This window comes from Balaenoptera musculus, chromosome 13 (genome assembly GCF_009873245.2).
Source record: "Balaenoptera musculus isolate JJ_BM4_2016_0621 chromosome 13, mBalMus1.pri.v3, whole genome shotgun sequence".
Lineage (NCBI taxonomy): Eukaryota > Metazoa > Chordata > Mammalia > Artiodactyla > Balaenopteridae > Balaenoptera > Balaenoptera musculus.
Genome location: NC_045797.1, coordinates 54,599,923 through 54,624,923, shown reverse-complemented (window position 1 = coordinate 54,624,923; position 25,001 = coordinate 54,599,923). Strand labels below are relative to the sequence as shown.

The 25,001-nt window shown below is 37.8% G+C and overlaps 1 protein-coding gene across 1 annotated transcript in view; it reads right to left on the bottom strand.

Moving 5' to 3' along the window:
• Window positions 1-22,113, bottom strand: part of THADA (THADA armadillo repeat containing) — a 325,437-nt gene extending 303,324 nt beyond the window's left edge. Inside the window, 9 exon segments of the mRNA XM_036872571.1 lie at window positions 1,229-1,323; window positions 4,481-4,662; window positions 8,432-8,480; window positions 8,732-8,764; window positions 8,882-9,033; window positions 13,499-13,629; window positions 17,709-17,803; window positions 18,102-18,201; window positions 21,311-22,113. Coding sequence (XP_036728466.1) covers window positions 1,229-1,323; window positions 4,481-4,662; window positions 8,432-8,480; window positions 8,732-8,764; window positions 8,882-9,033; window positions 13,499-13,629; window positions 17,709-17,803; window positions 18,102-18,177 — 813 coding nt within the window. The 5' untranslated portion in view covers window positions 18,178-18,201; window positions 21,311-22,113.
• Between the last annotated feature and the right edge of the window lie 2,888 nt (window positions 22,114-25,001).

Below are 25,001 nucleotides of genomic sequence, written 5' to 3'. Positions count from 1 at the left end.
TGGGAGAGCACAACACATTGCCACCTGCAGGTGGATGAGATTATTAACTAATGCTTTTTTAGAGGTGATTTGAGAAATTAAAATTTTTAACTTTATCCAATGATAATTACTTCATGTGAGCTCATAAAACAGTATCCATCTATTTTGTATAAAGTCATTTTGCTCTTAATAAAGAACTAAAATAAGTTCCTAGATAAAACAGTAAGGAAAAAAAAAACTGCTAGTTCTAAATACAAGAATTGTATTATCAACTTACACCTTCCATACAATCAAATTCCCTGAACAATTGATTCTAGTACAATATTTGGGCTATTCTTAATAAAAATAACATTTATCAAAAAGTTATTACTGTATATATCTATACATTAATCTCTAATTTTAATAACACAAATATCTTTTATGATACTGAGAGATGGAACTGAACAAACAACACTAGAAAAAAACAAGGATATACACCCAAAAATGTTGATAATGATTATCTTTGTGAGACAGATTTATAGGTGACTATTATTGTCTTCTTTCTGCTTTATCCAAATTTTTGGAAGTCACTTATTATAAGGGAAAAAGGTCATCAGAAAGATTCTGACTATGCAAAAAAAATTTTTTTAATTCACTTCTTTAAAAAAATATTTTTTAATTAATTGATTTATTTTTGGCTGCGTTGGGTCTTCGTTGCTGTGTGCAGGCTTTCTCTAGTTGCGGCGAGCTGGGGCTACTCTTCGTTGTGGTACGCGGTCTTCTCATTACGGTGGCTTCTCTTGTTGCACAGCATGGGCTCTAGGCGCATGGCCTTCAGTAGTTGTGGCATGAGGGTTCAGTAATTGTGGCTTGCAGGCTCTGGCACACAGGCTTAGTTGCTCCACGGCATGTGGGATCTTCCCGGACCAGGGATCGAACCCGTGTCCCCTGCATTGGCAGGCAGATTCTTAACCACTGTGCCACCAGGGAAGTCCCTAAAAATATTTTTTAAAACATGTGTCGGGACTTCCCTGGTGGTCCAGTGGTTGAGACGTTGCCTTCCAATGCAGGGGGTGCGGGTTCGATCCCTGGTTGGGGAGCTGGGATCTGCATGTCTCGGGGACAAAAAACCAAAAAAACATAGAACAGAAGCAGTATTGTGGCAAATTCAATAAAGACTTTAAAAAATGGTCCACATCAAAAAAATCCTAAAAAAAAAAAAGTGTCTAACTATCAATAAAGTACAATTCTAAAAAGGAGATGGACTTACCAAATCAGGAATCTTTTCAGGTGGATGAAACATAGCTTTAATAAAAAGAATAACAGCTAATCCAGATGTACTCTGAATTGTCTGTAAGAGGTCATCTATTTGACAAAAAAGTAGAAAGCATGTATTAAATGATGATGGATACTGTGGTACAGTAGAAAGAGCAGATGCCATGGGGTCAGACAGTCCTGGGTGCAATTTCTAGCTTGACCACTTCCTAGGTGGATAGGCCTTGATTAAGTTATTTAACTTCCCAGGGATTCAGCTTTCTCTTCTATAAAATGGGAAAAATATAACTCCTACCTGACACAGTTGTTGTAAGGTTGAAATAAATAATGAACATAAAGGCTTTTATGCCCAGCACACAAATAATCAATGTGATTCCTTCCTTTCTCCTCTAACATCCACTCTCTCTTCCTCTCCATCTACTCCCTCCCAGCACATCTAGCAGCAATACCTCCTATTCCCTCCCTTCCACTGAGGCCTCTGCATCCCAGTCCCCATGGTACATTACTTTTTCTTAAAGTGATTTCAGGGCTTGTGTAAAGAGCCCACATCAGCGCTAATTACAAACTTTGCTCTCACTGGCACTGTACCCAATGTAACCAAACAATCCTTGCTTACTATCTTCTTTTTGTTTTCTATTAGCCTCTGGTTTGTGAGAAAGTAAACAAAATAATACAGTGAATTATTCACCTTGGGGTAAGAATTATGAATGCCTACTATAAGCTATCTTCCAAAAATCTATTCTGCCCTTTATCCCTGTTAACGAACTGTGACTCTGGGAGATCCACGTGCCCAGCCAAAGACAGGATACCTGTTTCCTCAATCTTCCTTGCAACTAAAGGTACCATATGAGGATTCAGGCCAATGGGATGTAAGCAGAAATCTTTTGGCTATTTTTGTTCTTCCAGATTAAAGGTAAAGATGCAACTGGTCCTCCTTCCTGCCCTCAACACAGACAAGGGGTCTGGAGACAGAGCAGTCATATAGTAACCACGAAACAACAGACATATGGATGAAAGCCAACAAGCTGAAGACGGCAAAGCAGAAAAGCAGAAATGTTCGGGTCCCAGACTGCCTACAGTAGTTCTGGATCACCTGCCTCTGAATTTATCCTTATGTGGGGAGGCACATTTAATTAAATCCCTGAAGTTCAGTTTTCTGTTACTTACAGCTAAGCACTTTACTGATACATGAAGCTTTAAAATCCCAGGGAAGAACAGCATTGATTAGGGGCCATCAACTTTTCAGAAATGAGGTTGCCTCACATTAAATTCATGTCTTCTCTGCATTTCACTGAAGTCTTTTTTTTTTAGATTTATAAATTCCTCTTTTAAAATGTAAATATCCTCTGAAAACATGTCTGTAAATTATGCCTTAATAAAAGGAACTTTATTTTCCTTTTAATACTTATCTGAGATCCTAGGCAAAGGAAGGAAGGCAGGAAGGAAGGAAGGAAGAGAGGGGGAGACAGAGAGAGAGAGAAAGGAAAGAAGGCAGGAAGGAAGGAAAAGAGAGGAAAGAAAAGAAATACTAATGAGACAATATAGTTAGGATTCTCACTAGTTACCAGGGTTAAGAACATATAAACAATGAGATACTATTTTTTTTGAATCAGCCTAGCAAAATCAGAGTCAGTTACTGTTTTTTTACAAGCAAGAGCTCTGAACAGATCCCATTAATGTTTTTCTAATTAAGTTAATATTCATACATACATTACCATATAGAATAGGAGGTAAAGGGTGAAAAGGTAATACAGCTTTTTATGTAGATACTTATATGTTTAGTATAACATTTTTGCTAATCTTATTGTAATATAAAACACAGACACAGAAAACATCCAAAGCAAATGTATAGCTTAATGAATTATTAGAAGGTTAACACCCTTGTACCCACCATCCAAGGCAAGAAATAGAACTTGGCCACCCAGCCCAGAGGGCTCATCCACATGCCTCACCCCAATCACAAGCTCCTCTCTCTCACCCTGAGTAAGCATTATCCTGATTTTCACAGTAATGACTGCCTTATTATTTCTAAATAGTTTCATTAATCAAATGTGCATTCCTAGACACTATAGTCTCGCCCATTTAAAATTTTTTTGATATGTCCTTTAATCTACAGGTGTCCCTTCTGTCCTTTTTATTATAATTTCTGTTGAAGAACTCTGTCCTTTTAACCTGCAGTTTCCCATAATCTGGATGTTTACTCCTGGCGTGGTTCAACACTTTCTTCTGTCCTCTGTAATTCCTGCAAAATGGCAGGTGACCTAGAGACGGGGTCAGTCTCAAGTCCAATTCCTTTGGGAAGACTACACGTGGTAAAAGCAAGACTCAAAAGCAAGAGGCACATGTTGTCTGGTTGTCTGTTTCTGTAATGTTAGCAGTTGTTGACGCCTAATGCCTACCTCAAGTCACTGGGGGTAACAAAAGGGTGATATTCTAATTCTATCATTTCATTTTAACTCCTTAGTTGAAACACTTTTATAAAAAGACACTTCTTCTCCTTGATAAGCCTGTAGATTGCCTCACATTTGTCTGTTTACAAAGTAAACCTTACATCCAGGGAACAAAGAGCAACCACCAGCAGAAGACTTTGCAGAACCCTCTAATTTGGTGCATTGTTAAGTTTTTCAATGCATGTATGAAATGTAGAAAGATGTAAAAGAAATAAATTAGGATACACTACTTGGTGTTGTACTGCCATTCCTACTGTATTTTTATACTTTTTGGCAGCATTAAACATTTTTACTAAATAGACAAAAAAAAAAAAAATAGACACTTCCTCTCATTACCTACTTGGTTTCCTGGTGGTACAGTTCATATGGACAGAAGCAACATGAGATATAAGGAGGAATAATGACCAGCCCTACAATGACCGCTGTCATTATCTGAAGGTAACACCTGCTGCTAAGGAGAAATGCATGGGTTACACTAATCTTTCCAGATCGTACCTCCAAATTTGGAAATTTCTCAAGAATTTTCTTTTGCTTTTTATAGTCTGTGGCTTTCCAACACTAAGACTGTTGGGTTTTCTTCTTTGTATACAATACACACATGCATACATGCATACACACATTTAGAAAAGTCCTTCAATGTTATCCCTTGTTGAACTGTAATCCAGAACCTTTTGCCACTTTGAGGGGCTGGGGGAGAGGAAGTTCTTTATCTCAGTTAAGTATCAAATATTTCATACCATTAGTAGCAAAGTGATTGATACTCAATTGTAATCATCATTTGTATGTTTTATACTTACCATCGCTTAAAAACTTGGTAAAAATACTCAGCAATCCACACATACTTTGCCATGTAGGAGAACTCTTCAAATGAAGTCTCTGGAAACCTTGTACTTTCTGTACTAACATCACTGAAACTCTAATGCCTACCAACAAGTCATTCATCAACTGAGTTTGAACAATATGATTTCCAGCCAATTTTCTACAACAAAGAAAAGAAATTATTACAAAAGAAAGTCAAATTAAAATGTCACCTTTTCTATCTCTCCAAAATAATCCCTCAATCAAAGGGCCAAAATCAATTTTAGATTATAATCAATATTTACGCCTCTCTCTTCCATTCCCATAAATATTCCAGTTATGTAGACATTTATTGCAAACTTCCAACACTCTTAACTTACCTCAAAATTTTCCCATTTTCTCAGCTAATGACTAACCTCACTTCTTCTTTTTCACGTAAAAATAACAAATCAGGAATAAATGGTACAGTCACTGTGGAAAACAGTATGGAGTTTCCCAAGAAAACTAAAAATAGAATTACCATATGATCCAGCAATCCCACTCCTGGGCATTTATCCAGACAAAACTATAATTCAAAAAGATACATGCACCCATATGTTCATTGCAGCACTACCCACAATAGCCAAGACATGAAAACATCCTAAATGTCCATCGACAGATGAATGGATAAAGAACATGTGGTACATATATATATAATGGACTACTACTCAGCCATAAAAAAAGAACAAAATGCCATTTGCAGCAACATGGATGCAACTAGAGATTATCATACTAAGTGAAGGAAGTCAGAAAGAGAAAGACAAATACATATGCTATCCCTTACATGTAGAATCTAAAATATGACACAAATGAACGTATCCATGAAACAGAAACAGAATCACGGACATAGAGAAAAGATTGGTGGTTGCCAAGGGGGGACGGGGAGTGGAGGAGGGATGGATTGGGAGTTTGGGATTAGCAGATACAAACTGGTATATATAGAAGGGATAAACAACAGGTCCTACTGTATAGCACAGGGAACTATATTCGATATCCTATGATAAACCATAATAGAAAAGAATATGAAAAAGAATGTATATATATATGTATAACTGAGTCACTTTGCTGTGCAGCAGTAATTAACACAACATTGTAAATCAACTATACTTCAATTAAAAAAAAAAAAGAATAAATGACATAATTTCTAAATCCAAACACTCCCTAACCTTGTAACTTCCTTGATCTGGCTTCCAAAATGCCAGGTGCCCTTAGATTTTTCTCCTACTCCACTATTGTTGAGCCTTCTCAGACACCTTGGCTAGTTCTTCTCCCTGATGCCTTTATGCTCGAGCTCACCACAACCCAGTCTTTACTTCTTCTGTCCATCTAATTCATTCCCTTGATGCTGAGCTCATCTAGCTCATAAGCTTTAAATTATAGTCTATATGCTGACAATTCCCCAATTTTCATCTCCAGCCCAGACCTCTTTTTCCAATTCCAGGCTTGTGTGTGCAACTTCCTACTCAACATCTTCACCTGGATGTCTGACAGACATCTCAAACTACATGAACTTATCCACAACTCCACACGAGCTCCACCTGCTAGGATCTCTATCCTACAAGAACTTGGCAGTCATCCTTGACTTCTCTCCCCCTCATCCCATCTGTAAGAAAATCCTGTTGGTTCTACCTTCAAAATATATCTAGAATCAGACCACCTCCACTGCTACTCCTGGCCTGAGCCACTCTCATCTCTCCCTTGCATTACTATTACTGCAATAGCCTCCTAACTGGTCTCCCAGCTTCTATCCTTGCTCTTCTCAGTCTATTCTCAACATAGCAGAACACAAGAGCAATGATGATATTAAAACAAAAGTCAGGGAAAACAGTTTGGGGGCTCGCTCCTCAAAAAGTTAAACAGAATTACTATATGATCCAGCCAATTCTACTCCTAAGTATATACCCAAAGGAACTGACAGTAGAGACTCAAGCAGATACTGGTATACCAATGTTTATAGCAGCATTATTCACATTAGCCAAAAGGTAGAAACAACCCAAATGTCCATCAACAGATGAATGGATAAACAGAATGTGGCCTATATATACAATGGAATATTCTGCCATTAAAAGGAGTGAAATTGATACATGCTACAACATAGATTAACCTTTAAAACATTATAAGTAAAATAAGCCAGACACAAAAGGACAAATATTGTATTCTACTTATTTGAGTTTATCTAGAATATACAAATTCAAAGAGGCATAAAGTAGAATAGAGGTTACCAGGGGTTGTGGGTAAAACAACAATATATAAAAGGACAGTGAATTTTCTTTTGGATGCATTGAATTTGAGGCACCCTGTAAAACAACCAGGAGACAACCAGGAGACAACCGCTATATGAGTTGAGCTGGCTGTCTTCCCAGGAGACAACCGCTATATGAGTCTACCACTCAAGGAAAAGATCTAACTTGGAGTGATGCCTGGGAATCCTAAGTATAGAGATGGTAGCTGACACCAAAGAAGTGGATGATATTAAGCAGTCAGAACAAACAGAATGAAAAGGACAGAACTCATATTTAAGAGATGAGCAGAGGAAGAAGAGCCTAGAAGGAAACAGGGAAGGAGCTCCTGGTAAGGTAAAAGGAGACTTGGGTTAAAGATGGCACAAAGATATTACTTCTACTCTCCCACAGAACATCCCTAAACCAACAACCAAGGGATTTAAAACATAAAAAGACATAAATACACAAGGGCAACAAAAGACAACTACTAAAATTTTAGGAGCAGATGGATGAGTGATAACTGACTTCGCAGAATCAAGAAAGGTGAATCCTGAGTCAGAGAACAAGCCCAGAGCAACCCGATTTGCAGCCCCCAAAGGCTAAGAAATTGTTGGCACCAGTTGCTCCTTGATGTGGAGCTAAATGTAGGTATGAAAACAGGAAGAGTGGCTATGCTCTGAGAATGACAACTCTGGATCATACCCCCAAGCTAGTAAACAACTGGTTTACCTCCAGAGAAGGTAAAACAGTTAAGTGTCTGGACAGGAAGACAACACACACACCTAAAGCAATGATACCATATTGCAAACAGGAGAATTAGGAAAATATATGCACAATAAATGCTAACTGCCAAGATCTCAGCTTTCTTCCCTCACTCAGCAACCAGAATATTAAGCCAATGGTTTGAAAGATTCTTCCATGGCAAATCCACTACCCATGCAAAAAGACCTAAAGATACTGGCATCAAGTGTTCCCCCAAAGAAACAGCCCAGCTAGACTAGCCTACAATAAAGCCTGCAATCAACCCCAACCATACGTACAGAGATCCAAATCAACTCTCAGTGCCCCAATCTTAAATGAGTGCTCGGCCAAGGATCACCAGACTTCCAAGGAAAGCTTCTAGCAACAAATACAGTGACCAAAACCAGCAAACAGAAAAAAAGTAGGTTGGAAGAAATAGAGACCCATGTAAAGACAAGAAAACTTAAAAAAAAAAAAACCTTATTATTAATATCCTCAGAGAGATAACAGAGCATATTTCATCCACAAAATAAAAACAGGCTGCTATGAAAAAGGAACACTCTAGTAAAAAAAAGCTCTTCCCTTTCTCATTTATTCTCATAATAATTTATTTGATCTTTTAAAATTAAATATCAAACCTCAAAAAAATAAATTTAAATAATTACATCTAATATTAATGGAGAGGGATGTAAAGGAGCACATTCTGGACCCTTCTTTAAAATTTCCTTTGTGGGGACTTCCCTGGCAGTCCAGTGGTTAAGACTGTGCTTCCACTGCAGGGGCCATGGGTCCAATCCCTGGTTGGGGAACTAAGATCCCGCAAGGTGCATGGCACAGCCAAATAAACGAAAGCAAGCAATACAATATAATTTCCTTTGTACAAACACAATGCACAACTGCAAATGTACACACACACATACACAAGCATGGAAACATGTTAACACTTGCCTGTTTTCTTCTGAGATTTCAATTAAACTCTTCTGTAGATAATGAAGCACTGAAACAAAAAGAATAAAATGAAAAATCAGAAATTTAAAACTGTGAACTTTGACTTCAGCACAAGAAAATATTTTAAATCACTGCTACCCAAAATGATATCACAGAAGTAGAAATTTAAAGGGAAGGCACACCACATATGTTAGTCATCTGCAGTACTCCACCCATTGCCAAGAAACTTAAAAGAACCAGTTCCAAAATGACTTACACAAGCAGTCACCTCTCAGAATAAAATAAAATAATAGGACTTACCATTTTCAAGAAGATTATTAACACTTGATCTACCTGTGGGGGAAAAATTAACACTGGTAAGCAGTTTCAGAACCAAAATTAACATCATTTAAAACACTGATGCAATGACAAGTGTCAGCCAGAAAAAGTACTAGAAAAGAGATGGCTTACCCAAGTCAAAGTTCTCCATACAGGAAGATATATTGTCAATAACTTTCCTATAAGAGTATAGATCAGTAGTAGTATTCAATTCTTCCTGAAGACGAGAAGTAAAACTCTGTGTAGCCTCAGTTAGAAAAAATGCAGGTAGGTCATTTAGTGAGCTAGAAAAAGAACCAAATATTAAAAATCTGACAACCTTAGAGTATGTACAAGGATATGTAGGGAGGGAGGGGAATATTATAAATGAAGAAATATTGAACGACACCTTCAAAAATACAGCCAGGAAATTATAACATCACACCACTAGAAGACAGATCAGGAACTCCCTCTCACCTGGTCTCCCTGCTTCCATATTACCTCCCTCCCATTCTGCGGACTATCCTCAACAGAGCAGCCAGAGTGATATTACTAAAATAACATGTTATTCCTCTGCGTAAAACTATCCAACAATGTCCTTCTCAGTCAAAGCAGTAGCCAAAGTGCTTACATTGACTTATGAGACCCTACACGATCCGGGCCCAGCATTATCTCTCTGGCTCATCTTGATCCTTGTTCACTTCACTCTAGCTACACAGCCTTCCTCCATTCCAACAACATGCCAAAGTCTTTGTACTTGTTATTTCCTCTACCTGGAACTCTCTTCCCTCAAATATACCCAATAATCATTTCCTCGCCCCTTTCGGGTCAATCTCAAACATCACCCTATCAATGACACTAAACAAAGATGTCTGAAGTCACTACTGTATTTTAAACTGTAACCCTCACCCCATCCTTGGTACTCCCTTTCCCACTTCTCTGCTTTATTTTTTTTTTCTCCATAGCACTCATGCCCTCTAATTCCTATATATTTTGCTTATTTATCTATCTTCTGTCTTCCTCTTAGAAGTAACCTCCGTTCTGGACTGTTTTATTCACTGTATTCCCAATGCCTAGAAGAATACTTGACACATAGTAGATAATCAATAAAAATTTACTGAATGGATAAATTAAATTTAATGCCAATTTACCACAGTTAATCTAAATTAACATTTCTTTAAAAATTTGACTCAACAGTTCTAAAGCTTTTCTGGAAGGAAAAAAAAATTCGAAAATAGAATATTCTGAAAAACAAGAGTCACTACAGAGATGACTTGTTCTAGTATATAATTAAACCATAGTATCAAACTATAGTGAATAAAAGTGTGATGTTGGTGGGTAAACAAATAGACTCAAGTCTAAAATCAAACCTTTGCTTATACAAGAACATAGAACATAATAATACGGCATTTCAAATATGTGGCGAATAATGGACTATTGAACAGTTTGGGGATAAGTAGCTCCCCACACAGAAAAGAAAACTAAGTTGGATGTCTATCTCACACTACACTCAAAACTTAATTCCAGATAGATTTAAAAGTTAAACAAACAAAAAGTATTTTCAGATAAGACAAGTAATTTTATATAATCTTGTATTAGAGAAAGCATATACAAGCTGAAACTCAGAAATCTATACAAAGGAAAATATTTGCAGGTTTGAGTATGAAAAAAATTTTTTTTAATTTTTATAAAGCAAACAGCAGGAAGAAAGTTTAAAGACAAGTAACAAAATAAAGGAATATATTTGGCACATAATCTGTATAGATCTCTTATAAATAAAGACATTCTACAGTTGGCTGCCTTCCTGCAGGCATTCCCCACACCCTTCTTTGCTGGCAAAGCTCACCTTCCACTAAGGGGCTAAAGGTGTGACACCTTTGCTTCCTAACCATTTTTTACAATGAGGGAGAGAGAAAGTATATGACCCAATCTTGACAATGAATATCGACAGACCCTTCAATGAAAAGTCTACTGGGACTTTCCACAAAATGTTTTTTCTCTCCAATAAAAAGAAATGCGAAGGAGGAAATTTCCTTTTTTTTTTCTTTTTGCCAATTGCAGTAAAGTCTATATCAGGTGCTTGTAACTGCTTTAACCCCTTGCAACTCTGAGGGAAGACAGGGCCAACACAGTGAGAGAAAGATGGAAAACATCAGGATGTTCAATGACATTTGTTGACTACTTCACCAAAACCCGAGAACTGGCCAGTATTTGATCATTTGCTTTATGACACAATAAATACACTTGCTTAAAGAAAAAAAAAATGATATTCTAACAAGAAAACATACAAAGATATGTAATCACCAAAAAAAAGTAAAATAGTCAAAATCCACACATTAAAAAATATTGACTCTTGGGGACTTCCCTGGTGGCGCAGTGGTTAAGAATCCGCCTGCCAATGCAGGGGACATGGGTTCAAGCCCTGGTCCAGGAAGATCCCACATGCCACAGAGCAACTAAGCCCATGTGCCACAACTACTGAGCCTGCGCTCTAGAGCCTGCGAGCCACAACTACTGAGCCCGCGTGCCACAACTACTGAAGCCTGAATGCCTAGAGTCCATGCTCCACAACAAGAGAAGCCACCAAAATGAGAAGCCCACACACTGCAACGAAGAGTAGCTCTCACTCGCCACAACTAGAGAAAGCCCGCGGGCAGCAACGAAGACCCAATGCAGCCAAAAATAAATAAATTAATTAATTAAAAAAAAATAAAAAATATTCACTCTCACTAGTAATCTGGAAAATGCAAATTATAACATAATACCATTTTTCACCTACCAAATTTTAAAAGATTTATAGATTGATTTTATTCAGTGTTGGAAAGATATGAAGAAAAAGGCACTCTTATTCACTTGTTAGAAGGAGTATAACATGGTATCGTGTCGAGGATTACGATTTAGCAATATCTATCAAAAATTTTGATAGGCATTAAGTTTGGTCAAGAAATTCCTCTTCTAGGAATTCATTTCAGAGAAATACACATATAAAATTATATACATAATTAAGAATATCACTGTAGCATTGCTGGAATAATGAAAACTTGAAAACAAACTATCAACGGAGAAGTGATTAATATGTAATATGGCACATATAAATTTCGGTACATCTGTATTACGTAATATCTAGCTGTTAGAAAGAATGAGGACTTTCGGTGGAAATGTAAAACAGTGTAGCCATATGGAAAACTGTTCAGAAGTTCCTCAGAAAATTAAAAATAGAATTACCATATGATCCAGCAATCCCACTTCCGGGTATATACCCTAAAGAACTGAAATCAGGATCTCAAAGAGATATTTGCACAACCATGTCCATTATTCACAATAGTCAAAAAGAGGAAGCAGGGCTTCCCTGGTGGTGCAGTGGTTGAGAATCTGCCTGCCAATACAGGGGACATGGGTTCGAGCCCTGGTCTGGGAAGATCCCACATGCTGTGAAGCGACTAGGCCCGTGAGCCACAATTGCTGAGCCTGCGCGTCTGGAGCCTGTGCTCTGCAACAAGAGAGGCCACAATAGTGAGAGGCCCGTGCACCGCGATGAAGAGTGGCCCCCACTTGCCGCAACTAGAGAAAGCCCTTGCACAGAAACAAAGACCCAACACAGCCATAAATAAATAAATAAATAAATAAATAAATAAATAAAAAAGAGGAAGCAATCCAAATGTCTATCAACAGACTAATGGATGAACACAATGTGCTATATACATACAATAGAGTATTAATCAGCCTTAAAAAGGAAGGAAATCCTATCACATGCTACAACATGGATGAACCTTGAGGACATAAGTCAGTCACAGAAAGATAAATACAAATGTTCTACTTATACAAGGTATCTAAAGTAATCAAAATCATAGAAGAAGAAAGTAGAATGGTGGTTGCCAAGGGCTAGGGGGAGGAGGAAATAGGGAGTAGTTGTTTAATGGGTATAGAGTTTCAGTTTTGTAAGATGGAGAAGTTCTAGAGATCCACAGCACAACAATGTGAATACACTTAACACTACTGAACTGTACACTCAAAAATGGTTAAGATGGTAAATTTTATATTATGTGGGGTTTTTTTAACCACAATTAAAAAAAAAAGAAGGACTATACTGACCTGAAAATATCTCTAAGACATTCCTTAGTGAAAAACAACCTACAGAGAAATATATAGAGTATAACCCCATTTACATAAAAAATAAAAACTAAAGTGTAACACACACACACTAAACCCAAAGGAAAGGCCTAGAAACACCAAAATGTCAAGTGATAACCTTTACTACGAAAAGATCAGCCAGAAATAGTGAAAAGGAAGGCTCACTTTTTATTTTGTGTACTTCTATATTGCTTAAACTTTTTACACTAAGCATATATTCCTGTATTACCTGTGTAATATAGGTAATATGGTAATATATTCCTAATATATGCTTAGGAATATATGCTTTAAACATCTGTTTAAACCAAGAACAGATGGGACACAGAAAAAACAGCAGGATGACAGACTTAAACTTAACCAATAATTGCACTACATGCAAATGGACTAAACCAGGAGTCTGCAAAATACAGCCTACAGCCTACTTTTTTAAGGTCTGTGACCTAAGGAGCCTTTTTACATTTTTAAAGAGTTATGATAAATAAATAAGTAAATAAACAAAACAAAGACGAAATGTATGAATGAAATTGCTAAGTGATATATTTCACTTCAGTTTTACCAAACCATAGAGGGAACCATAAATACTGGTACTTTTGGTCAAATTAAACATTTACAACGTCTAACTTTTCTTTTTTTCCTTACCTTGCCAAGACTTTCTTCAAGGGATTCTTTAGATTCAAAGAAAGATAAATGCCTGCTAAAATATCCAAACAACTTCGAATAGTGGGATCACACTTGCCATTTTTATTTGCCTTCTCCAGTAAGGGCACAATCTATAATCCAAAGAATTCAAAGCCACAGTAATGTTTTTCTAATATCAAGAATAGTAAAGTAACATAGATTCAAATACTTTTTTAAGTCTCAATTTTAATGTGTAATATTTTCCACTCTACACTGTTAAGGGTACTAATTTAAACATTATTTAATTTAACTTAAAACTATTTCAGTATTTATTAAATTTTTAAACCATGTCCCCAACTCCCACTTTACCCTCCAGACCCACCTTTAATGAGAAGTAGACTTGTTAATGGTTTAAGGTACAGGAATTCTGTAGCACTACTGAAAACCAATAATACATTTAATTGCTTCCCAAAAAAATATTATGCAACTTCAAATGATAAATCCTAATACTGAAATGCTCGTAAGGACAGTCTTTACATTTTAAGTTAACTTTTTAATGTGCCTGCTAAAAAGTTTTGAAGATTAAAATTAATATAAAATTTTTTTTAATTTATCTCCACAAAAATGGTATGCACAGAGAGGGTAGACAGCAGAAGCAAGAAGAACTACAATCCTGCAGTCTGTGGAACAAAAACCACATTCACAGAAATATAGACAAGATGAAAAGGCAGAGGGCTATATACCAGATGAAGGAACAAAATAAAACCCCAGAAAAACAACTAAATGAAGTGGAGATAGGCAACCTTCCAGAAAAAGAATTCAGAATAATGAGAGTGAAGATGATCCAGGACCTCGGAAAAAGAATGGAGGCAAAGATCGAGAAGATGCAAGAAATGTATAACAAAGACCTAGAAGAATTAAAGAACAAACAAACAGAGATGAACAATACAATTATTGAAATGAAAAATACACTAGAAGGAATCAATAGCAGAATAACTGAGGCAGAAGAATGGATAAGTGACCTGGAAGACAGAATGGTGGAATTCACTGCTGCAGAACAGAATAAAGAAAAAAGAATGAAAAGAAATGAAGACAGCCTAAGAGACCTCTGGGACAACATTAAACGCAACAACATTCGCATTATAGGGGTCCCAGAAGGAAAAGAGAGAGAGAAAGGACCAGAGAAAATATTTTAAGAGATTATAGTCGAAAACTTCCCTAACATGGGAAAGGAAATAGCCACCCAAGTCCAGGAGTGCAGAGTCCAATACAGGATAAACCCAAGGAGAAACATGCCGAGACACACAGTAATCAAATTGGCAAAAATTAAAGACAAAGAAAAATTATTGAAAGCAACAAGAGAAAAACGACAAATAACATATAAGGGAACTCCCATAAGGTTAACAGCTGATTTCTCAGCAGAAACTCTACAAGCCAGAAGGGAGTGGCATGATATACTTAACGAGATGAAAGGGAAAAACCTACACCCAAGATTACTCTACCCGGGAAGGATCTCATTCAGATTCAATGGAGAAATCAAAAGCTTTACAGAAAAGCAAAAGTTAAGAGAATTCAGCACCACCAAACCAGCTCTACAACAAATGCTAAAGGAACTTCTCTAAGTGGGAAACACAAGAGAAGAAAAAGACCAACAAAAACAAACCCAAAACAATTAAGAAAATGGTCATAGGAACAGACATATCGATAATTACCTTAAACGTGAATGGATTAAATGCTCCAACCAAAAGACACAGGCTTGCTGAATGGATACAAAAACAAGACCCATATATATGCTGTCTACAAGAGACCCACTTCAGACTTAGGGACACATACAGACTGAAAGTGAGGGGATGGAAAAAGATATTTCATGCAAATGGAAATCAAAAGAAAGCTGGAGTAGCAATACTCATATCAGACAAAATAGACTTTAAAATAAAGAATGCTACAAGAGACAAGGAAGGACACTACATAATGATCAAGGGATCAATCCAAGAAGAAGATATAACAATTATAAATATATATGCACCCAACACAGGAGCACCTCAATACATAAGGCAACTGCTAACAGCTATAAAAGAGGAAATCGACAGTGACACAATAATAATGGGGGACTTTAACACCTCACTTACACCAATGGACAGATCATCCAAACAGAAAATTAATAAGGAAACACAAGCTTTAAATGACACAATAGACCAGATAGATTTAATTGATATTTATAGGACATTCCTAGGTTTAGGACAAACCTAGGGAGACAAAAGACCTGTATGCAGAAAACTATAAGACACTGATGAAAGAAATTAAAGATGATACCAACAGATGGAGAGATATACCATGTTCTTAGATTGGAAGAATCAATATTGTGAAAATGACTATACTACCCAAAGCGATCTACAGATTCAATGCAATCCCATTCAAATTACCAATGGCATTTCTTATGGAACTAGAACAAAAAATCTTAAAATTTGTATGGAGACACAAAAGACCCCGAATAGCCAAAGCGGTCTTAAGGGGAAAAAAACGGAGCTGGAGGAATCAGACTCCCTGACTTCAGACTATACTACAAAGCTACAGTAATCAAGACAATACGGTACTGACACAAAAACAGAAATATAGATCAATAGAATAAGATAGAAAGCCCAGAGATAAACCCACACACCTATGGTCAACTAATCTATGACAAAGGAGGCAAGGATATACAATGGAGAAAAGACAGTCTCTTCAATAAGTGGCGCTGGGAAAACTGGACAGCCACATGTAAAAGAATGAAATTAGAACACTCCCTAACACCATATACAAAAATAAGCTCAAAATGGATTACAGACCTAAATGTAAGACTGGATACTATAAAACTCTCAGAGGAAAACATAGGAAGAACACTCTTTGACATAAATCACAGCAAGATCTTTTTTGATCCACCTCCTAGAGTAATGGAAATAAAAACAAAAATAAACAAATGGGACCTAATGAAACTTAAAAGCTTTTGCACAGCAAAGGAAACCATAAATAAGACTAAAAGACAACCCTCAAAATGGGAGAAAATATTTGCAAACTAATCAACGGACAAAGGATTAATCTCCAAAATATATAAACAGCTCATGCAGCCCAATGTTAAAGAAACAAACAACCCAATCCAAAAATGGGCAGAAGACCTAAATAGACATTTCTCCAAAGAAGACATACAGATGGCCAAGAAGCACATGAAAACCTGCTCAACATCACTAATTATTAGAGAAATGCAAATCAAAACTACGATGAGGTATCACCTCACATCAGTTAGAATGGGCATCATCAGAAAATCTACAAACAACAAATGCTGGAGAGGGTGTGGAGAAAAGGGAACCCTCTTGCACTGTTAGTGGGAATGTAAATTGATACAGCCACTATGGAGAACAGTATGGAGGTTCCTTAAAAATCGAAAAATAGAATTACCATATGACCCAGCAATCCCACTACTGGGTATATACCCAGAGAAAACCATAATTCAAAAACACACATGCACCCCAGGGTTCATTGCAGCACTATTTACAATAGCCAGGTCATGGAAGCAACCTAAATGCCCATCGACAGATGAATGGATAAAGAAGATGTGGTACATATATACAATGGAATATTACTCAGCCATAAAAAGGAACGAAATTGGGTCATTTGTAGAGACGTGGATGAATCTAGAGAGTGTCATACAGAGTGAAGTAAGTCAGAAAGAGAGAAACAAATATCGTATATTAACACATATATGTGGAACATAGAAAAATGGTACAGATGAACCGGTTTGCAGGGCAGAAACTGAGACACAGATGTAGAGAACAAACGTATGGACGCCAACGGGGGAAAGTGGCGGGGGGTGGTGGTGGTGGTTTGATGAACTGGGAGATTGGGATTGACATGTATACACTGATGTGTATAAAATGGATGACTAATAAGAACCTGCTGTATAAAAGAATAAATAAAATAAAATTCAAAAAACAAACAAACAAAAAGTTATGCACAATTATTTCATTATCCTACCTATATACAGCTCCAATAGTGGTGGAAGCCTAAGTATGGCTTCCTTTGCCACTCTGAATAAAAAGATATCATACAATGAATAGAAAAAACAAAACAATCCCTTATTCTTTAATGATACATTTATATTAAATAATTGGGAGCCAAAAATTATCAGTTAATTTTAAAAGTCCATAATAGCATGATAACCTTCAAGATGCACTCATGAATATCAAATCAGCCTTACCTGTTTAACATAATGGATCTGTGACACTCCATCAGTGAGTTGTACACAATGTAACAGCAAAGAAGCTAGATTCTTCCCTTCTACATCAGCCAAAGCTACATAACACACACAAAAAAATTTCTTCAGTGATTTAACAACATATGGATATGAGTTTGCATTTGTCATGTGTTCTATAAAATTTAAATATTTATAAACAAACAAAAAAAAACCTGGCAGAACTTAGTTTGAAGATAGAAGTTTAAGAAAACCATTTTACAACCAAAACTGAATGTAAAGAACATGGAATAATTAAATACCAAGAGTTTGAACATTATGTGATATGGAGTCCCAGAGATAAATATACTGTTTGCAACCTAAAAAAGAGATCAACAAATGAAGTCAGAAATCACTTACATCTCAAAGTTTCAAGGTCCTGATGACAAACGGTCAATGAAGTAACTTGCATTTCTTTCTTCTTCTTTACACCCATTTTAAATAGAATTAACAGTAGTCACTACAAGAAAGAAGAGTTTTAAGACACTAATGCACTAAAGACCTCAGTACCACTGACATTTTGGGCCGGATAATTCTTTGCTATAGAGTGTTGTCCTGGGCACTGTAGGATATTTAACACATCCTTGGCCTCTACCCACTAGATGCCAGTAGCATCCTCCTTCCTCTAAGTTGTGACAACCAAAAAATGTCTCTAGTCATTGCCAAATGTCCCCTGGGGAGCAAAGTTGCCACAGGCTGAGAACTCCTGATCTAAGGATTTCTGCTTTGAAAAACTTTTTTAGACTCAAGAAGAGTTTATTAACGTCTAAAGTTACTTTTACCTACCCAGTCTTTATATTTTAAAATACAGCAAACCTTCATTTTAGTAATAACAAAGAAACCAGCATGGTTTTTCAAAAATAAACTACGCATACCTAACCTCCGTTACTTCTTAGACTGACAGCTCAGGAGGTATCATGAGATGCTATATCTTGATTTCTGCAAAATATTTGATAAAGGAAACTTTCACATACTATCCTTGTGAGTTTGCTTTTAGTTAACGAACAGAGTTTGTTTCAGCTAACAGGGTTCATAATGGGCTGAACAAATGTACTCAAAGGATACACACTAATAGTACCATGCGGTCTGAAGACAAGCCACTAGGGAAATGCCACACAGGGCTCTTTCCTTGGTGCAGTTAGCATTTTTAGCAGTGTTTATAATGTAGACATTAGAGGACATAACATAGTGAATTTATAAAAGACACAAAGGTGGGAGCACATGTTGGATGATGGAATTAGGATTAAAAAATAACGACCAATAAACTGGAATAAATTTACCAAGATGAAACAGAAATAAATGTAAAATGCTGCATTTGGATTAGAAAAATATAATCTAGAAATACAGGATGGGGAGGTGGGGGAGAAAATATGTGATTTGAAACAGCTCAATATGTGGTTTGAATATTATGTGAGCCAATAGCACAACATGACTGTTAAAAACCACATTAGAAGTCAACTAGACCAAGGGAATGCCTGATCCCTTGGTCATCTTCACAGGTCAGGTGACATGTGGAGCATTAGGTGCTATGCTGGTGGCCATATCTTAAGGAGCCACAGCAAATGATGGAGCTTCCAAGGAACAGCCAGATTTCTGAAGGGCCAAGAGAGCACCTCCCTTCAGAGAACAGTTCAGTTAACCAAAGGTGTTTGGCCTAGAGAAAAGAGGACTGGACGAGTGCCTTAAAAGAGCTGCTGTTGTTGGAGGACTGCTTTGGAGAAAAAGGAATAGATGTCTTCTGTCTTTTTTTTTTTTGGCTGCATTGCGTGGCTTGCGGGATCTTTTCCCTGACCAGGGATTGAACCCGGGGCCACGGAGTGAAAGCACCAAGTCCTAACCACTGGACCACCAAGGAAGTCCCAGATGTCTTCTATCTGAGATGGCTACAGAATTTGTAGATGTCTATAGAATTAGGAAATGTCAGTGCAAGCTTCAGGGAGGCCAGTTCCAGCTCAATACAAAGGAAGAATGCTATGGTTCAACTATAAAATGTGCTGCCTTTCAAAAGAGAATTTCCCAACACTGGGAATATCCAAACAGAAATTGAATTAACCTTTCCACCTGTACTCCTGCAATAACCTCCCAACTGGTCTCCAAACTTCCATCCTGCTTCTGAAGAGTCCATTCTTTTCACAGTCATCAAAGCAATTTTTTTCAAATCTAATTACTCTCTTTCTTAAAACTTTCCAAGGGCTTTCATTTTCACTTAGAATAAAATCCAAATTTGAGACTTGGCCTTCAAGGCCCTAAATAATCTGGCCATGCTTTCCCCTGCAGTTCATCTCAAATTAATCTTCTCTTCACCATCTAGGGGACTTCGCACTTCCTGATACCTCTGTCTGTTAGGTTTATTCCACCAAATCTTTGCAAGGCCAACTCTTCATCATTCAGGTCTCTTCTCAAATATTACCTCCTCCAAGAAGCCTTCCATGACCACTCTATTTGCCACCACTCCTACACACATACAGACCATTTCTATTGCTTTATTTTCTTCATAGTACTTACTACTACCTGAAGTTACAGGAACTTGTTTATTTGCATATTATCTGTCTCCCCTAGTAATAAATTCCATGAAGGCAGCAACTTTAATCTGTTTTGTCCACTGTTTTAACTCTCAGTTCCCAAAACAGTACCTGGCACATATTAGGTGCTTAATAAATATTTGATGAATAAACAAATGAGTTAATTAACAAACATTTGTCAGCGATGTTCTAAAAGGTATGTATACTTTTAACAGCAGCAAGTGGACTACCTGTCATCTTAAGTAAATTCTATATCCAAATGACAAGCTAGTCCTGACACTGAAGAACCTTTGGTCCCTTTGCTAAGTAAGAAATCAATACAGCAATGAAATGTGAAAATCCACTTAACAGAAAATGGTAATAAAAATGGACACAGTTAGAAAAGCATTGACAAGGTAAGAATCTGAAAAGTGACATGATTAGATCAAGGGGAATATCACTGGGGATCACTTCCTAGGTAAGTCACCAATATACAAAGCTTAGAAGGAATAGAGACAGACAACTGGGAAGGCTATTCTCTGGTGAATGGTGAGCAAATCTGCAGCGGGATTTGATCCTGGAACCCTCAAGACTGCACAAAGAGGTCTGGTGCTTATGCGTGCTCAATGGATGTCTAAACGTTTGTCCTGAAGAACTGGGCCTCCCAATAGCGGGAAATCCCTGCCCACCTTAAGGTACTGCTTAAGTGGCCAGAAGATGCTCAGTAAATTATACTCCTCCTGGGTCCCACTGGCTGCTTCCCTTCTGAATGCTGCTTCACTCCCATCTACAACTTTCTGGCTGACTCCCACAAACATTATCTGGGCAATTTCCCAACCACGTGGAGGCCGGGGAATGACAGGTTAAAAAAAAAAAAAGTGGTAAAAGTGCTATCTCCATGGAGACCTAAGCGACCGGAAATCAGTTTCAAGACGGCCAAATTCTCGCGTAACTGAAGGACGGGAATTGGTGAATATCGCCTGGCGGCCCTAGCAAAGTGGCCGAGCCGAGCGGTGGAGAGTCGAGCGCTACCGCGGATGGGGCAAGCAGGACGCCTGGGAGCCAAACCTCGTTCCCGTGAGAGTCTGAGAAGAGTAGCAGCCGTCAGGACGAGTCCCGGAAGCTGGTCTAGTTCTACGGTGTCTCCGTGGCTCACAGCGTGGTCTGTAGTCGCCTACCGGGTCGTAGGCGAGGGGAGGGAAGCAAGAGGACCTGGAGGGAGAATCATCGCGAGAATTGAGCCAATGAACTCCTCCAATCAGGAGTCCAGAGGGGTGGTGATGTCACCGGAGAACCGGTGTTAGTGAGTTTGGTCAGACCCTACTTTAAAGAGTGCGCGTGGTACCTCACTTGAACCGCTAGGGCGAGCCCTGCCCGCCTCCTTGGCCTTAGGGCAGCTTTGACAGTGACCTCCACACCCCTGAGTCCCTGGGAAGCACTTTTGCCTTAACCCAGACGTTCCACCCTTCTCCCTCTCAGCTTCCTCAGCGCAGAGACAGGGAGAAAACTGCCTCCGGGCCTCTAGAACCAGGAGCCTGACGACTTTAGAGCCTGTGAGAGGGGGTAGGGGATGGGACGGGCAGTCAACTGAAGCCAGAGTAAGAATTTTGACGAAGATGCGAAGTACTGAAATGAACTAACGTATGCCACAGTGCAGGTATTCATTCAGCAAACAGTTAGTGCTGTTGTCGGAGCCGTTACCAGGGACTAGCCTTGAAAGTTATCCTATTTAGGATATATATATTACGCAGAAAACCAAATTATCAGATGGTTCGGCCCTTTAAAAATACATAAATAAAATAAGTAGGTGCCAACCTCTACGCTAGGAGCTGGGACGGGGGTAAGATCAAGAAATAGACACGGAGGTTATGTTCAAGTGCAATTAATTTGGGAAATACTGAGAAACATTCCAGTTCCCCAAACCTTTAGTCAGATTGATGATTTTAAGTTTTTAATCATTACTTTTCTGAATTTTATCTCACCTTCGTTTGTTTTTCTTTGTAGTTTTATCACCTGTGTATGTATCACTAAACAGATCTTATTTTGTTTGATATTGAGCTTTGTATGTGGAATCTTTTGTTTTCTCCAGGACTTTGCTTCTCTCAGCATTGCTTTTGGCATCCACAGAAAAGCGGATCCGTGTAGTTCTTTCATTCACTGTTGTATAGTATTCCATTGTTTAATATACCGCATTTATCCATTCTAGTCCTCTGGAGATTTGGATCGTTTTCATCTTTTGCACTAACAATGCTGCTGTGAAGTGTCTTTTACATGTCAGCTGATGAGTGTATGTAGAACTTTCTCTACAGCAATTTTTTTCTAATTTTGACTGGGACTGATAGTAGGAAATACATTGTACCTTAAACCAAGTACACCTAAGTACTCACACATATATAACTGAAACAAAAATTTCGTGAAATATTTGTTATTCTACAAGTGCTGTGTGCTCTGATTTTTTTTTTTTAAGTTGTGGTAAAATACACATAACAAAATTTACCACCTTAACCATCGTTTTTTTAAAAAAAGGAGAAGAAAGAAACAACAGGCTCAAGGTGGAGCCACTATCCCCCAGGACAGCAAACCACGACTTAATGGCAGTCTCAGCCTGTCTCAAGAACAGAATATCTGGAATTGCTTATCAGCACTAGAGAGGTAATCTCACCTGAAACAATCCTTTCTTTTCCTTTACTCATAACTTCCTTGTCCCACCCCACTTCTATAAAAGCTTTCCATTTTGTACCACTGAAGGAGTGCCTTCCTATTTACTAGATGGGATGCTGCCTGGTTCATAAATCATTGAATAAAGCCAATTAGATCTGCACATTTAGTTGGTTGAATTTTGTTTTTTAACACCATTTTTAAGTGTTTTCCTTTTTTAAATATATGTTTCAGTCTCACTGAAAGAACTTCGTAACGATCAATGGATTACAACCCTTTTTAAATTTTGGCCCAACCATTTGAAAGTAAGGGGCATTTGAGAGTAAGATGTTGTGAGTCTTCCCCCCACAAAATTAGAGCATGAGCTAGGAGGCCAACAAACACAATTAACATGTATGTGCAAAGGTGGTAACTGCCATAGAAAAAACAGGGGGAATAGAAGATGAGAGTGAGGGGGAGATCTGTTGCCATTTTAAATAGAGTGGTCAGGGTAGGCTTCCTGGAGTAAGGATTTGCAAGAGATGTGGATACCCTGAGGAAAAGCATTCCATGTGGAGGGAACAGCCACTGCAGAGGTGTCAGGGCAGGAGCTTGGTGTGGAAGAACAGCAAGGAGGCCAGTGTGGCTAGAGCCAAGCCAGCAAAGGTATAGGTTATAGGGAATGAAACAAGGGAGTTTCAATTATGTAAAGCCTTACAAGGACTTTTACTCTAAGTGAAATGGGGAGTCATTTTGAGCAGAAGAGTGATAGGATTCATCTGCATTTCAAAAGAGTCCCTGGAGCTACTTTGTTGAGACTAGACTTTAGTGGAAGTGGGAGGACTTCCCACTTCAATGAGTGAAGAGGCTATTGCTATAAACTAAGCAGGCAAGATGCTGGTGGCTCAGACCAGGAAGGTAGCAGTGGAAAGTGTGAAGAGTGGACAAATTCAGGATATGATTTGGAAGTAAGCCAACAGGATTTTCTGAAGGATGGGATATGGGGTATGAGGAAAAGAGTCAAAGATGATTCCAAGGCTTCTGACCTGAGCAACTGGAAGGATGAAGTTGCCATTCATAGAGTGATCAGGGCAAAAGTTTGCTTGGAGTGGATTTGAATGGGTTTAAAAGAGACTGGGGGGAAAGGAATTGACAGTGACAAGATCAAGCAGAGACAATGGCGGTATAGTACACAGTGGCAAATAAATGGAGTGGTAACTCCTAGAGGAAATAGAGGCAAGAGAAGGTTCAGGTTTTAAAGACTGAAAGAGTAACGTGTTTGGAAAAGCGCTTTTTTTTTGGAGTCAACTCGCACCACCAACTTGAGACCACTTTAAATTCTCCGCTTGAGTCTTTTCAGAACACAGCATGAATTTGGGCCATGAACCTTTTTTTAAGTAGCTATATATTTTATTTGTAAAAATGTAGTCCAAGGGAATTTTTAAAGAATCAGTAATCCTTGATATATGAAAGTATAAAAGAAAACACTTAAATGGCATCTTATGGTAAAAGTGGACTACATAAAATCATGAAAAGTAATCAGTATATCTGTGTTTTGTTAAGTGTAGTTTTACTTTAAATATGTACCTGTTAAAGCAGCATTTTCCCTTCAAGTAGGGAAGGGAATATTTTTATAGTTATTTAATGACACATTTTCACACATAATGATTTTTTTAAGTTCTTTTACATTTGAAAGGATGTTTGAATAATTAAAATTTCACCTTTTAAAACCACAAAAAAGGGATTTAATTGCCTACTCATTTAATACTTGTTCATAAACTTCACTCCAATCAAAGTTATCTACTATAATAGGTATTGTTTTCCATAACTGAAAATCTCAATGGAGTCTGTCAGTCTCAGAGTCACCCTTACATTCTAAAAAACACACTTTATGATAATAATCTGCCAGTAGTGTATGGTGATTTACATAATTAAGGAATCCCTCCTAATAAGCCCTATTTAATAGCTTCATGTCTAAAATGAAATCCAAAAGCATATACTAGAGTATGAATATTTTATTGTTTGTTAATATAAGATGATATTTTCTGGCCAGGAGTCTCTCATGAGGTTGCAGTCATCCAAAGGCTTAACTAAGGGTGGAGGATCCATTTCCAAGATGACT